This window comes from Vipera ursinii, assembly GCF_947247035.1.
Source record: "Vipera ursinii genome assembly, chromosome: 2".
Lineage (NCBI taxonomy): Eukaryota > Metazoa > Chordata > Lepidosauria > Squamata > Viperidae > Vipera > Vipera ursinii.
Genome location: NC_139513.1, coordinates 142,618,197 through 142,635,131, shown reverse-complemented (window position 1 = coordinate 142,635,131; position 16,935 = coordinate 142,618,197). Strand labels below are relative to the sequence as shown.

Here is a 16,935-nt window from a genome sequence, read left to right as displayed (position 1 = left end):
AGAACTTTAACTCAGGTCAGAAATAAAACAAGCTCAACAAATCCCAAACAAGATTAAAAAAATAAATAAATTAGTCCTCTGGTAATCTGGAAGAGAAATTCAGGACAGGCTTGAGAGCCACATACATGCATAAATCATACAAAGTTAATTTTACACAAAAGACTAGCAGAGCTCTACTAATCGGGTCTCTATTCATGGATGACTTGTGTTATAATATTATGTTAAGATTCTAAATATTAAGTCTTCATTTCTACTTTCTCGGTGTGGCCTCCATCAGTCTTCTGCCAAGAATCTACTTCCCATTAATGTCATGTAAACCAAGGGTTATCACCATTACATCTTACTGGATGTTTGTTCTTGGAACACCAAACCGGGTTTTGCAGTAATGTGGAAAAGATCTTCAAGTTAGCTGGCAAGTTCCATCATTGGATATTATCTGGTTTTGAGCAGACCTTTGGTCTTTTTTATCTACAAGTAGTCCTCACCTTACAGTGACAATTGAGCCCATTTCTTTTGCTAAGCAAGACAGTTGCTAAGTGAGTTTTGCCTCATTTTACGACCTTCCTTGCCACAGTTGTCAAGTGAGTGATTGCAGTTATTAAGTTAGTAACATGGTTGTTAAGTGAATCTGGCTTCCCCATTGACTTGGCTTACCAGAAGGTTGCAAAAGGGGATCACATGTTCCCTGAGACACTGCGACTGTCATAAATATGAGCCTGCTAACGAGCATCTGAATTTTGTTCATGTGACTGTGGGGATATTGCAATGATCATTAGCTACTTTTTCAGTGCTGTTGTAACAGTCACTAAACAAATTGTTGTAGGTCGAGGACCACCTGTATTGATGAATCTAATTGACAGCAGCAGTGACATTGAAGTCATCCATAAGACCAGGAAACTATCATTTATGTGTGAAAATGGTCACCTGAGGAAGCAGCTTAAACTATGGATGTGCAAATTATGTATACCAATATCCTATTAATTCTGAGATTTTTTGATGTTAGTTGCAAAGTCGTGTCCGACCCATCGCGACCCTATGGACAACGTTCCTCCAGGCCTTCCTGTCCTCTACCATCTTCTGGAGTCCATTTAATCTCACGCCTACTGCTTCAGTGACTCCATCCAGCCACCTCATTCTCTGTCGTCCCCTTCTTCTATTGCCCTCAATCTTTCCCAGCATTAGGCTCTTCTCCAGTGAGTCCTTCCTTCTCATTAGGTGGCCAAAGTATTTGAGTTTTAGCTTCAGGATCTGGCCTTCTAAATAGCAGTAAGGGTTGAACTCCTCTAGGACTGACCGGTTTGATCACCTTGCAGTCCAAGGGACAGGAGTCTTCTCCAGCACCAGAGTTCAAAGGCCTCAATTCTTTGGCGCTCAGCCTTTTTTATGGTCCAACTTTCACTGCCATACATTGCAACTGGGAAGACCATAGCCTTGACCATAGTGATCTTGGAGCCCAGGAAAATAAAATCTGTCACTACCTCCATTTCTTCCCCATCTATTTGCCAGGAATTGAGAGGGCCAGATGCCATGATCTTGGTTTTCTTAATGTTTAGTTTCAACCCAACTTTTGCATTCTCCTTCTTCACTCGCTACAAGAGGCTCTTTAGTTCCTCTTCACTTTCTGCCATTAGAGTGGTATCATCTGCATATCTTAGGTTGTTGATATTTCTTCCGGCAAGTCCAGTGTTCTAACATGGCTTGCTTCCTGATGCCTAGTTTTTAGATGCTTGGATGCAACACCACTAGGTGGCATTAAAATTCAGCCTCAATGTTAGTATTTTTGCTAGAATGTTTTGACTTTCTCCTTATGCATTTTGGTGGCTCCAAGACCTTGGTCTTAGTTGAGTCCTTGATCAGGATGTTCTATCAGGAAGGTGTACAAAAGCATACAAGAACAATTTCTACTTAAGCTAATGACAACTTGTGCCTAATGAGATGCAAATCCAGCCCACATCCTTTGCTAATAATAACTTTAATTTTCGATTCCTAATCCATCAACATTCCAAGAGAAAAAGATAGAATCCCATTTCATTATTAGAAGGTGAACAGGAAGTATCTTAGGTTTTGAGGTCCATTTTTACTTTTTTTGGGGGGGTTGGCATTTGCAGCAGAAATAGGGATTGAATTTTGTATTCTGTTGAGCTTTAGAGCGGAGCTGGTATCTCTTTCTTCCAAGTATGCAGTTCTTCTTTTTTTGTAAAATTTCTATTAATTTTTTCCCCCATATAATTCAGTAGTGCTTATTCTACAACGTGTTGTCTGAGTTTATCATTCACTAATACAAATGTAATTCCTAATTCTTTATTCTTTTCTCCAGCCATTGATAAAACTCAAGTCTGCAATTCTTGATTATTTTATGGTCAGTCTCATCTTTGTCTTTGGTCTTAAAATAATCTCCTATAATATGGCTGGAAACTACGTCTGTTCTAGACATGAAGCACCCAAAAAATGCGCTCTCCCTGACTCCTCTGAATGTGAATTCCACAGGAGTTAATCCATCATGTGAAAAGCACTATGATGTTAAATTCAAAGATTCTAGTTAGAAATACAAATTCTTTAAACAGCAATAGCACTTAGACTTTTATACCGCTTCATAGCACTTCACAGCCCTCTCTAAGCAGTTTACAGAGCCAGCCTATCGCCCCCAACAATCTGAATCCTTATTTTACCAGCCTCAGAAGGATGGAAGGCTGAGTCAACCTTGAGCCGGTCAGGATCGAACTCTTGGTAGTTGGCGGAATTGGCCCGCAAAGCTGCACTCTAACTACACTGCAGCACCACTACGGCTCTTAAAACACTATTCCTGAGTGTAGTTGCTTGCCAGATGAGTCTTTTCCCAGCCTTCCCCAGCCAGCCTGGCCATTGCAGAGAATCTAGAAGTTGGGACCCACCTTTGGAGAAGGTTACCTCAAAGCTAGGACTAGCTTAGTATTTTCAAACTAAGCTACAGCTCAGACCATTTTGGAGAAATTGTGGATGTGTAGGAGTTAAATCATTAAAAGTCTCCACTGTAAAACACCCAACCCTCCTAAATTATGGTAACCTAGGATGTCAAGGAAAGAATATGAGGCTTGGTTTAACCCTCTGGTTTTCTTTCCCCACATGTAGAAAAATAGTTGCATGCTGTGGGGAATGCACATAAAATACGTAGTTTCAAGCATTTGCCCAAAATGTTACTTGCATTGCCTTCCATCTGCCAGATTTGCAGAACACATTAAAGCTATGATACATCTGGCCAGAGGCTCACTTTCTTTCCAAAACATTGGACTTCTTCTTTGTTTCCTAAACTTATGGAATCGTTTCTGGCCAGGGGCATACAGTACTTAGAAAGACAGGTGATGCTTGAAGCTAACTAACATCTTGCTTGGAAGCGTCCCTTGCGTTCAGTTATTAATTATTTAAATGTAAGAAAAGCAGGATAGTTTGTCAGGTACAAAGGGAAGTGTCAATTGTCACACTGCTGCCTTCCCAACACACAAGCTATCTTTTTTTTGAGGGGGGGTGTAGGATTTGTTTCTTTGTTTTGCTTTTATAAGATTAAAAGCAGTGGTGGGATTCAGCTGGTTCGCACAGGTTCAGCAGAACCAGTAGCTAAATTTTGCTGAGTTCAGAGAACTGGCTGAATGGATACTGCTTCCAGTCGGGAATCACAACTTCCAGGCCTCTTGGACAGCTGGGATGCTGGGATTAGTGGTGACCTCTGAAAGGAAACAAGTTGCAGAAGGATGGTCAGCATAAGGTATACTCTGATGATGGGTAATCCTGAACTTGGTCCTCCCGCTGGAGAAGAGACCGGGGAACTAACTGTGATCCTGCTAATTTCTGCTTCTGTCTTGTCAAGAATGCAGAGTTCTTGCTATATTGATTGGTTTGGATTTTTATTTTTTGTTACCTGCTCCAAGCCTGGTGGAGGAGGAGAGATCTTTTGGAACTCTTTTCCTTAAACCATTTTATTCCTTTGGGGAAAATAGAGGTTGCAAGGACATGGAAACAGAGAGGGGGCCCTAATGAAAAATTCTCAGCATGATTCCAGACTTTAGTTCCCAAGTTTCTTTAGAGGAACCGTGCTGGGTAAAGTTGTATATTTTATTGCAAGGACCGAAATTTTATTGGAAAGATTCAAGAGTCTGTTATGAAATCTGGATTTGCTCAGCCATTTAAAAAAAAGGTATCTCACTCTGGCTGCATTCACACAACAAACTAAACTATTGCTAAGCACGTTTGATTTGTGCTTAGATTGTAAGCCGCCCTGAGCCTTCGGAGAAGGGCGGGATATAAATGGGATTAAAATAAAATAAAAAATAAACTAGGCAGATTAAAAATGTACTGGTTGATTGCACAATCTATTAAGGTTAGTCAGCTTAAGCTTAGGATTTGAGGGGTTGCCATTGCTTAGTATGTTGTTGTGCAAATTAGTTGCCATCATACTGGAAAGATGGGGTTTAATTTTTTTCTCAGAGGACGAGGAGACCAGCTACATGTCCAGGTGTCTCTTAGGCCTCCCTTTTCCTGATGTGGGGTCCCAAGGGAGCTCTAGAAAATGGACAATGGAGATGAGACAGGAGACCAAAAGGTTGGTTGAAACTGTCCTCTTCAGGAAGGAGCTAAAGATGTATCACTTCACATTGGAGGAAGGGAGACCCTGATTTACTTTTTCATAAACTCACACTCTATCTACATCAATGTTTTCCAAACTTGGCAAAGCACTGGTCTAGACACTTCACACTTTCACGTGGGGCAAAGCAGAACACAGCCATTCTCTTCCAGTGTGCAAACAGTATTTCCATCCTCCATGCACTGAGTGAATGTCTGAAGGAGAAAAGAGAGTTGCTCTTCAAGATCCATGATGGAGAAATATGGGGAGGAGTGTTCTCTCTCTCTCTCTCTCTCTCTCTCTCTCTCTCTCTCTCTCTCTCTCCCTCCCTCCCTCCCTCCCTCCCTCCCTCCCTCCCTCCCTCCCTCCCTCCCCCCTCTCTCTCTTGCCTAAACCATCCAGTACAGGGTTGTCTATAATGTACAGAAGTAGTTATGTAGACCGCTGCTCTAGAACTACAAACACATTTTCTACTTCTCATAATTTAAAAAAACAAACTCTAAAGCAGAGTCACAAATTCTTTATAAAGAATCACAGCAGTCAATGGTCAAACTAGCCTTCAGAATCCTGCTTCAACTTTGGGGCCCAAAGACCTCGAAAGGTCTTTTTTTTATCATCCAAAGGCAAGAAAGACAAACACAACCTCAGATAAAGAAAAAATTTAAATGTTTTTATTAAACATTAAAGAATAGCAGAAAGATTTGGGCTGAAAAACATACAGAACACAATTCATGTCATGACATACATTTAATTTGATCTTGTTTGTTAAACTCTTGTGAACAGAGCTTTCCTACGAGGTTGCCAGAAATACAACAGTTGATCACTTGAGAGGGGGAAAAAAAGGTGGAACATTTTCCCAAATAAATCAAAAATACCAAAAGCTCATTCTTGCTTTTCTCAAACAACACACATGCTAATGCAAGTGTGCATACATGCACACATGCCACACACACAATTTCTGAAGCAACAATAAAGGCCAGGGGACCAGTTAACTCAAAAGATAAGGCTAAGTTTCATTCATTAATAACTTATCATAATCTTACTCAGAAGTAAGCCCACTGTGTGCAAAAATACTAGAGCATATACAATTGTAGCCTAATTTACATCTCACTCCAGCAAATAATGTGCAGTCTTAAATCAATGGAGCACTGAAACAACAGACCACGTGTACAGATGGCGTACTCTCCTAACAATACCAGAGGGTGGAAAAGCTGTGGCCTTCCTGTTTTATCCAACTCTTTGCCATGCTGGCTGAGGCTGATGGGTATGCAATATCTGCAAGACACCTGGAGGGAAACAGTTATCTGAAACAGTTTTAGAACTGATGAAATGGCTAGTTCTGATAATCATTTCCTGAGAGATCAGGAATGTTTCTTGCAAACTCTTTGCTAGAAGATACACTGAGCAATGGCTTCCTAGTGCAGATAACTATCAGTCCTTAAGCAGGGGCCTTCCAGATATATTAGGGCTGCGGACTTGCTAGCTGGCATGGCTTTGGTCTGGTTCAAAGTATGGGCAATATATTCCCATCACAGTTGGGAGATGCTGGTAGACAGGATTTGGAAGAAGACATCTCTTATTCCAATGTCAGCTTGATCCACAAGCCAATCAAGATCTAGCTATGCATTTAGTAATGTGCAGGCAGCTCTCAGGTTTAGTTCTGATCAGTGCTCTATCACTGTTGGCCTTGCTCTAGATTCTGCCTGTCTCTGGAGAATCCATCCTCATTTGCCCTGTGTAAGAGTCACAGCTGACTTACTCCTGTCCTCATTTATGTTTTTTCTTAACTAGTTTCTCTCACTTTGTTGTTCTGAGAGAAGCTTACCACTTACCTATTCATATTCATGGGGTAAAACCAAATAAAGTAGCAGGCCAATTTGGAGATCAAAATTGGAAGCAAACAAAAGTGTGTTTTGAGGGCAGATCAAGTTTGGACATCTGATTGCTTTGTTGTGTGTTCAAGATGTTGTATTGTATGTAACTATGGATTATTCACAGAAGCCACTGTATAATTTGACAGTGGCTTCTATGACTTGATATAGCTGTCCTGTCTAGAAATTAAGTGATCCTACAATGATGAAGTTAATTGGTGTTTTTAATATTTACAGCTCTGTATTCAGATCTTTACATTTCAAAAGAATTTCCAGATTAGTGAAATTATATTTCTTTGACTTCTCCATATCCATCGTTGAGATAAAACTTCCTAACCTGCAAAGACTTTTTGTTAATTTGACTTTCCATACTGGCACCTCCAGACAAGACAAAATTATGAGTCAGACCATTAAAATATTTGGGATTTGGAGGAAATGAATACAGCCTCTGTTCCCAACTTCTTAGAGGAATCCTATCTTTTCCCAGTATTACGTCCTTTAGGCTTGTTTTACATTCAGTGAAAATTATTATCAGCTTAACATTTACTTTTACACACACATAAACATTTAGAAAGAAATATTTACTGGCCAGTAAAGGATAGTTTATCCCCTAAAGATGATTACTCAGCTGAAATAATGGTCCAAAAAAATAATCTATTAAAGCGTTTAGGATACTGGGATACATTTTTAATCTTTCCAGAAAATCCTCATAAGAATGGCACCATTTCTTTGTGATTGTCCAAAACTTTTGTTTGAATCACTTTTAGTATAATGTGATCTTATGTAACAGAAATGCACTTGTTTCGGTGGAAAAAGCGATCTAGAAAGACATGTGGCACCATACTTTTATGATGTGCAGTGTTTTTAATGCACTAAAGAAAACCCCTACCTCTCCTGTAATTCACCAATTCAAAAAAGCACCTCTTCAAGTATAATAAAAGCCCAGTATGGCTCAAGTAAGTCATTTGGCTTTGCTCATTCTTGTACTCAACAAGGGACAGAAAGAGACTGGGCAAGAAAATTGAAACAGTGGATCTCTAGAAGATGCCAGAAGGAAAGCAGTAAGCATGAAGACAAGAGCAGGGAATCTGTGCTCTCTAGATGTTGTTGAATTTGTTGGTCAGCATTATCCAACATGGGTAAAGGGTAAACAAGAAGCCATATTGTTCCACCAGCAGAAATGACACCCCTTACAGAAAATGGGGCACCAAAATTGGCATAAGTGGAATTCAGTTTGGACAAGTATGTCAAACAGGATACCAGGGAAGGGATATTGAGCAACTAGCCTGGCCTCGTCTCTAACATGTGAAATGATTCTTACTGCTCCTAAATTGTCCCCCCCTCCCCCCAAATCAAACAGCCTTTCTAAACCTGCAGAAGTACACCGGAGAGAGCTGTGACTGGTTGGGAATTTTGGAATTTTGCTACAGACCCATGTAACTAGAAGTCCAGTATTTGGGAGGTAACCTGAAGCAGTGTTTGCCTGCTCTCCTCTGTACTGAGTTGAAAAACAGGCCTCCTGTTTTAGTTCTCTTAAGCCAGGGGTAGGCAACCTTGGCTCTTTTATGACTCATGGACTTCAACTCCCAGAATTCCTGAACAAGCCATGCTGAGGGGAAAGGGAGAAGTTTCTAAGCTGAGCCATGCTGGCTCAGGAATTCTGGGAGTTGAAGTCCACGAGTCATAAAAGAGCCAAGGTGGCCTACCCCTGGCTTAAGCTGTCTATCGGGAGGGGTCTGGGAGACACCCCAGCCTCCTCAGTTGATGTCTTTTCAGTGAAACTTGCTTCAATCTGCAAGAACCATCTTTAGGAACCTTTATTTTTTTTTTCCTTTCAGACTTTCACCATAGATACAAATCCTCATTCTGGTATAGAAATCTCAAAGAGGATAGATAATGTAAGCTCTGTGAGGTTCATTCACGTTGCCCAATCCCCAATGTATTTGCACCTCTGAAGCTCTGTGACAAATGTCACCAGCCTTGTCCTTTGTCCAACCATAGAACCACATTTTTTTTAAAAAAGGACGGTTGAGCTGTATTGGCTCAAGAGAAATTTGAAAGACTACAGCAGACAATACTACATGCAGAAAACATTTAGTGTCCCATCCGTCTCCACAGGACCCCAGCCATTTTTGCATGGAGGATTTACATGAGGCTGACAGGAACTGTACAATCCTTCCGGGGAAAGAGCCTCTTCTTCTCATATCTGGGCAGTTGCTAAAGTGGGGTAGGCCAGGGGTAGGCAACCCTGGCTCTATTATGACTCCTGGACTTCAACTCCCAGAATTCCTGAGCCAGCCATACTGGCTGCGGAATTCTGGGAGTTGAAGTCCATAAGTCATAAAAGAGCCAAGGTTGCCTACCCCTGGGGTAGGCTATAAGAAAAAGAGGGAGGTAGAGCTTTCTATTGCACCCAATTTAGATCCTTCCAGAAGCAAGCGACTGAGCCCAGCAACATGGATCATTCTCTAACTGAAAACACAAAACTACCTCAATGTGCCAGTGGCGAGCATACAACATTATCATTTAAAAATAAAAAGCCCTAGAAGCATTTCTTCTGTATTCACTATTCATGAATATATAAAGAGATATATTGTCGTCTTTAAAGTGAAACCATCTACTTTTTTTTAAAACCCTCTCTTTGCTTAAACATATGATATATATCTTATTCTTTCCCCCAAAATACACAATAAAACGTTTGTCCTTGAAAAATACTGTACAGGGGGAGGGGGAAGCACACTCTAAAGATTCCGTATAAATTTTATACATTTTATAATAATCAATTTCTTTTGGTCTTCAGGAAACATTGAAAAGAACTGAATTAACCGCAGCATGACAACACCGTCACTTTTCAATATATATCTGCATCTCTTACATTCATTTCCTCCCCACCCTCCAAAAATACTTTATATAATGTAGCATAAGTTTAAAAAATAGCTAAAAAAATAACAGGAGAATCTCTAAAAACAATCAGCTCATACAATCACAGCAGCATATCAAGGCAAAAAAAAAAAACCCCTGCAAAAGTTGCTTCTAACTGAATCAAAGCCATCTGAGGGGGAAAAACAAGAAAAACCCAGCAGGTGGGAAATCTACAGAAATTATATTGCACACAGTCGATTAAAAAGCTGAATTCGAAGCCTTTCCCAAGAAAGAAGAATTTCAGAATGTCTATGGAGATTCTCGATCAACCAGGTCACGCTTGGCCCAAAGGTGCTTTTTCCAGAGGCAAACGGACTTTCCTTGTTTATCTTTGAAGACATTTCTCTTAGCCAAGAAGCTTCTTCAGTCACGTTTGGTTCTGAATAACTGAAGAAGCATCTTGGATGAGAAGCGAAACATCGTCAAGGAAAAACAAAGAAGGCCCAGTTGAATTTGGAAAAAGCTCCTTTGAGACAAGAATTTCAGAAACTGAACATCAGTGGGAAATAAAAATGCAGTCTGCTCGAACTCCAAAATCAGTTTAATGTAGGCCTTTTCTATTTTGGTTTCCAGTTCTCTGGCCAGTGAATTATCTTGCATTTTTGTATAAAGTTTCATCCTGACCTAGCATGGCCATCAGCATCACTCCTGCAGACCAAGAAAAGCACTGATCTCTTTGACGAGTAGGTGGTGGGCCGAAGGCAAGCATCACTTGACCTTTGTCCCCAATGGTGGATTGATCCAAACCGCTCTGGTTATGCCAATCACAGATTGGTCAAGGGTAAGAACAGCAGATGTTCACAAGAGCAGTTTGACCATCCAGCCAAAAGCAGACAAACTCTACCAATGGCCAAATTCAAGAGCTGTTGGCTCAACTCAACTTTTGAAAAAAGCACTGTGCACTAAGCAGATTGGAGAAAGATCTGCAGAAGGAGCAGAGCAGGTCACTGGCTGAATTGACACCCCGAATTCCCTGAAAATTTAGCTGACAACTTCTAGATTTCCACTTGCTGGTTACAAAGTATAAAAGAAATCAGATGAAAGACAAAGGTAGCCTGGTCATTTCTTGATAAGATTGAAACAAGGATTTCAGAGTTGGAGTCTGTCAACCTTGAAATGTTCTGCACAGTGGTATAATTTAGTGTTGTGCCCTGCACATCACAAAAAGAAAGGGGTGTGTGTGTGTGAGGATTGATAGAAGCAAAAATTTAATTCACCTAAGGCAGGAATATGCTTTGGCCTCATCCGCACAGCATGCACTGATACTGTGCAGACATCTGATGGATTTATTTATTTATTTTTTTGCTTGTGTGGTTAGGGATTATTTTTAGACAAACTATCAAGAAATCTTTAATGTTTTAGGAGAAAAAAAGAGCACTAAAAAGTTACAGTATTAGGGTACGAAAGTCATCCAATGCCCATGAGGAATATTTTAACCTGTACAAGAGAATTACTGATTATGCCCAGGGGATGCAAAAATATTCTCCCTACGACCTATTTATAATACTTTTGATTTTAAAGCAATGGAAGGAAAGTTAGCTGTTCCTTATTTCTCTACGAGGAGAATATAGAATACATCATGAATCGGAAGGTCTATTTTATTTACCAAAATGTAAAAACATACAATAAATGAAAATCGAAACAAAATAAAAAAGCAAATCTATAAATTAGTATCTCTGCAGAATAGCATGAATATCAACTGTGCATTATTAATCAATCAGTTTACCCTGCCTGATGTGCCTTATTGAAACAACAAACCAAAAGCATCTCTAACTTTTTTCTTCTTTCTCTTTCTTTCTGTCTCATTACCAGGGTGCTTTTCTTTCATTTTCTTTCTTTTTTTCCCCCCAGTTAGATCAAAAGAATGGGAGGAGGATAAGTCAAAAATACAGTTTAAGCAGCACTGGAAAATATATACATACATGTCTACATGTATGTATTCCATAAATGTTTCACTATGGCCAGTCTCAGCCAACCCAACCCTGCAAAGGGGGCTTTATAAAAACACAAGAAGAGCCGAGACAGACATGCACACTCATTCACAAGTATGCCTGCACTGATGTGCACAAGCACACGGGTTGTACACTGGTTCTGTTTCTGCTTTCTGTTAAAGTGCCCATGACTGAAAAGTTGGCTTGGGTGAGGTGCTATCAAACATGAAACACACTGTCCCACCTATTTAAATGCCAAACCACAAAATAAAATAAAATAAAAAAGTAGATGGAAAGAAAAGAAACAGGGGTGGTGGCGGATGGGAGTGGGGGTGGGTGGGTCGGAGGCCATTTAGAGAGGACCATGCCGGGCTTCATACTTGACAAGGACGTTCTTGCATTTGCCCAATTCCTTCCGTAGGTCAGCCACCTCCTGGCGCAGGGCTGTATTCTCCTTCTCAAGGAATGAGGCACGGATAGCAATCTGGTTTTCCTTCAGCCTCCGGGCATCTCTGGAACGCTTGGCAGCCATGTTGTTCTTTCTACGTCTTGCCCAGTATTTGTCATCCTGCTCATTAATCACAGAGGAAAAGAAAATCGGTGTTAGATTTCAGTAGAGGAACAGAGGCCCATAAGGCATCAGCAGGGCTGTAGGTATTCTGTGTGTTCAACTCAAACATTGTTATGTTGAAAAGCAGGTGCAATATGACACTTGTATTGTTCGGATATCTTCTAAAACAGAAATAGATACAAACTCCCTATCTACTTGTTTGCATTTTAACGTTTATTTTGAAATACATAGGTAGGTAGGTAGGTAGGTAGGTAGGTAGGTAGGTAGGTAGGTAGGTAGATAGACAGACAGATAGACAGACAGACAGACAGATAGATGATGGGCAGGCAGATAGACAGAGATAGAGATAGATAGATAGATAGATAGATAGATAGATAGATAGATAGATAGATAGATAGATAGGAGACATAGAGATTAAAAAGTAGATAAGTGGTGAGATACCAGGTCAACTAGTGGAGTCTTCCTGATCTAGCATAATAACAAGGTGATAAGGAGACTTAAATCTTTTATTGTACACTGTTCAGAAGATGTGAAAAATAAACAAACAAACAAACAAACAAATAAATAAATAAATAAATAAATAAATTTCACAACTGCTAGAGGCATCTTCCTGATCCTGGCTTCAGGTGGAATGATAACCTCCTAGCATCCCAAGTTATCCAGGGTGATGGGCGCCAATGCATCAAGAGGATGCCAGGTTATGAAGACGGGTGAAGAAAAATAAAAGAGAATCAGGAAAAGGATTTAGCAGAGGGTGAAGCTTCCCCGGTTTCTTTGATGGAACTATTACTCTTTTCTCCCAATTTAAACAATAAAAGTTCCACTCTCCCAATTTAAATAGTAAAACTCCTTTGCTAGATGATTTGCATCTTAACTAAAGGTAAAGGTAAAAGTTCCCCCGCACATGAGTGCTAGTCGTTTCCAACTCTAGGGGCCGGTGCTCATCTCCGTTTCAAAGCCGAAGAGCCAGCACTTGTCCAAGGACGTCTCCATGGTCATGTGGTCATGTCTTTGACTAGACGCCAAAGGCTCACGGAACGCTGTTACCTTCCCACCGTAGTGGTCCCTATTTTTCTACTTGCATTTTTACATGCTTTCGAACTGCTAGGTTGGCAGAAGCTGGGACGAGTAACAGGCGCTCACTCTGTTACGCGGCACTCGGGATTCGACCCGCCAAACTGCCGACCTTCTGATCGACAAGCTCAGTGTCCTAACCCACTGAGCCACCGCATCCCTGCATCTTAACTAGCTAAAGACATTTCTTGTTGTTTTTTAAAAAAAAATATGTTTTATTGATTTTTAACATAATCATCTTAATATTTGGTAAACAGCATGTTGTCTGGGTTAGTGTTTAAAAACAATCAATACCAATTCATTTCTATCATTCTATAGTTCATTTGGTTGATTTTCTCTTCTTCCAATAATATTCTCTTTTGCCAACCTTAAATTAATGCAGTTATTATTTGAATAAATGACAATTAAACATAGACACTTTTCTCATGTTTCTGCAAATAATAACCACATCAGTACAAAGCTTCTTTTCTAATTGCCTCGTCATAGATTTCTTGCTTTTTTATTGTTAAAGTAGGGTACTTTTAAAGATCTGACCCTTACTTAAAACTTACTTAGCGCTCAAAAGTAAGTGTCAATAAATTCAATGGCACTCACTTCCAGGCAACTGTACAAAGGGTCACATTTCTGCTCCATAAACCTAATTGTCAATGGATCATATCTTGGCTGTGGATATCTTTTAAATCAGGTTTTTAGCAAAGTCCTAGGCCTTATGAGTAGGACCTAGCACTTTGCTGAAAACCTGATTTAAAAGATATCCTACCAGCAGGAAAAATTAATAAAGTGCGATATAAATGTGTAAATCAGATGGAAATGACTAGGAATCAACTAGAGCTAGCATTAACGGCCCCTGCACTTTATAGCTTTTCCCTGCGCTACTGCTCTAACAGTGATAAGGAGGAGAAAGACTTTCCCTCTTCTGTATTTCTTATACTCATTTTTTTTTTGCAAATGCCATCCTGGAAATAATATTGAACTGACAACGAAAAGTCACATCAGCATGGTCAGAATGTATTCATATATTTAAGAGACTTATATGGCTGTACATCTTACGTGCTGTTATCTAGGGCGGCGTATAGCACCGGCAATAAAAACAATAAAGCTGGTATCTAAATAAACAACTCCCAGCACCAATCCAACGTTCTCTGATGAATCAAAACCCTGCAATCGTTAGATTCCAGCTTCGCCCACCCTTGACAGAAGGGCCAGTCTTTTAAAGCTTTCTGGAAGGCTAGAAGGGCGGGGATCTTAGAGGGAGGGTGTTCTACAGGACCGGTGTTCTGCCCCTGAGGAAAGCCTGAGTGTTCCCTTGGTCCAGCTAGAAGACAGCCCTAGGGCAGGGGTAGGCAACCTCGGCTCTTTTATGACTCGTGGACTTCAACTCCCAGAATTCCTGAGCCAGCTGGCTCAGGAAGTCTGGGAGTTGAAGTCCACAAGTCATAAAAGAGCCAAGGTTGCCTACCCCTGCCCTAGGGAGAAGGGGCCTGGAACACACCAACCCAGTCCAATCTGCTGGAAGTGAACAGATGCCCTCAAGGACAGGTGGTCATAGAGATAACCTGCCAGACAGGCTTTAAAGTTGATAACGTTTTGCTGATGATGATTGGTTGCTAAGTCGTGTTTGACTCTTCATGACCCCATGGACCACAGCACGCCAGGTCCTCTTGCCCTCCACTGTCTGTCTCCCAGAGTCTGCCCAAATCCATGGCCACTGTGTCAATGACACTGTCTAACCATCATATTGTCTGCCGTCCCCTTCTCCTTTCGCCTTCAATCTTTCCCAACATCTGGGCCTTTTTCAATGAGCCCTCTCTTGTCATTTGGGGGCCAAAGTACTTGAGTTTCAGCTCAATCCTTCCAAAGGTTAGTCAGGGTGGACTTCCCGTAGGATTAACCGATTTGATCTCCTTGCAATCGAAGGGACAGAAGGGATAAATAGCATCTTGAATTACACCCTGAAAGAAACTGGAAGCATCTTGCAAAGCAGTGTTGTAATATGGGCGACACAACAGAACCTCCAAAACTCTGCATGCCACTGTATCCTGGACCAGTTGTAATTACTGGATGGTCTTCAAGGGCAGCCCCGTGTAAAGTGCATTGCAGGAAGTGGCACAGTGACAGCATGAGCTCTAAGTCCAGCAGGATCCCTAGTTGTGCATTAGCTACGTCTGGAGAAATGCTACCATCAAGAGTAAAATATGACACTCCCAGGATATGAAAACCCCAAAGCCACTCTCTCTTGCCAGGACTGAGTCTGAGCTGGTTCCTCTCTATCCTGACCCTCAGAGCCTCCAGGCTGCTGAATGGCATTGCCTGCTTGGCCAGGGATGGAGGTATATACAGTAACTCATGCTGCCAAATGGCTTTGCCCAGCAGTTTCATTAGATGCTGAAATGAAGCAGTGAGAGTCATGAATTCTGAGGCACTCCCAGACAAGAGAGGCCTAGGGTTGGACCTCTTCCCTCCACTCTCCAGCAGAAACAAACTGTCCTTGTTCTCGAGCCCCAAAGCTGGTCAATGCTATCGAAAGCTGTTGAGGGATCCATGTGGGCCAAGAAGGTTGCACTAACCCATCCCCAGCTCTCCAGATGTCACCCACAAGCAAAACCAATGCCGTCTTGGTACTGTAATCTAGCCTGAGAAAAGTACAGATAATCCACTTTATCCAGGGCCCACTAAGCTGAGTACTTAAACAAAGTTGGGTCTCAGGAGGGTCTTGAGAAGAAGGCACACCACCACATGTTTCAAGTCAGGTGGGCACTACCTCTCCCACTATGAGGACCCAACCACATGCTACCACCTAGAAACCTGTAACCAGCCAGGAAAGGTATAAGCCCAGAACATAGGGGTCAAACTCATAGCTGCAAGGATCTGTCCGCTTTCTCTGAATCTATCAGTTCAAACCTTTCCCAGACAACTGAACTCAGATGAACCTTGGGTACTTCCACAGGATCTGTTCAGCAGGAATCCAATTCCAAGTGATGCCAAGTAACTTTTGACAGATGCTGAGAATATTTCTCAGAGCAACCCCACAGAGGATCCCCTGACCCAATCTTACCCAGAAAGGACCTGGTCACCTGAAAGAGGGTCTATCAATTGCCTGGAATATCCCTATTGAACATAATCAATAGCCAAGCCAATAGTCTATCTCCAAAATTAAATAGTTTAAGACTGGCTAACAAATATCTCTCTTTCTAAGAAGGATAGGAAATTGGCTCATATATTTCTGTAGTGCTTACTTCCCATCTGATTCCTCTCCAGGAAAAAAAGCAACTTTCAATTCAATTCATCCTTGAATTATCAAAGCCATGTACATCACTTATATTTAAAAAAATTACAAAATCTAAACCTTAAATCTCAGTCGGAAAGGACAGCAAACACTTGAAATCATACACAGCCCAGAGACTATCAGTGGATCTAATTTGTGCTTGCCTCTGTACCCAAATTCTGCAACCAATCTACACAAGGAAACACAAACTTTGGTCAAGCATTTTGCTAGGAATGGGAACAAGACAAAGCAGCACAAACTCCGGGAAGTGATTGCCTGTTAATCCAGTTCACAAAGATCATCAGCAACTTTACTAAGACTTCTCTGCAGTTAATGTCTTTAAAAAAAAAACAACACCTCCTCCCCTTTGTTATTCCGCTCACAGATTTATGTGTCTCAAATGAATGGAAAAATGTATGCAGAGTATTTCTTAACTTTTCCAGTACCACAGAATTATATATACCAAACAAGATTGGCTTTAAAAAAAAAGAATTCTGGTGACTCTTTTAAAATAATTGAGATAATACATGCTGTAATAGCAACTTGCTTAAGGGAATTAGCACCCCACCCTGCCTGAGTTGGCTTTTTTTTAAGCTCTGTCATTTCTGAACAATCTTTGCAATCCTGTGCATATTAGAAGCTCAGGATTTAGAAGCAAGATTTATTGCATCTGCAGTTCTTCGTGGTTATCCTATTTATAATTGGTA

At 40.9% G+C, this 16,935-nt stretch overlaps 1 protein-coding gene and 1 long non-coding RNA gene across 3 annotated transcripts in view; one reads left to right on the top strand and one right to left on the bottom strand.

Moving 5' to 3' along the window:
• Window positions 1–7,853: 7,853 nt before the first annotated feature.
• Window positions 7,854–16,935, top strand: part of LOC310635062 — a 792,702-nt gene continuing 783,620 nt past the window's right edge. Inside the window, exons 1-2 of the long non-coding RNA XR_014491321.1 lie at window positions 7,854–8,707; window positions 8,840–10,528. This is a non-coding gene — a long non-coding RNA (uncharacterized lncRNA). The remainder of the gene's footprint in view (window positions 8,708–8,839; window positions 10,529–16,935) is intronic.
• HLF (HLF transcription factor, PAR bZIP family member) overlaps window positions 10,522–16,935 on the bottom strand; it is a 66,430-nt gene continuing 60,016 nt past the window's right edge. Inside the window, exon 4 of one of the 2 annotated variants that reach the window (XM_083353638.1) lies at window positions 10,522–11,889. In XM_083353638.1, the coding sequence (XP_083209764.1) occupies window positions 11,671–11,889 (219 nt within the window). In that variant the 3' untranslated portion in view covers window positions 10,522–11,670. The remainder of the gene's footprint in view (window positions 11,890–16,935) is intronic. The other variant, XM_083353639.1, reaches the window with a different exon arrangement.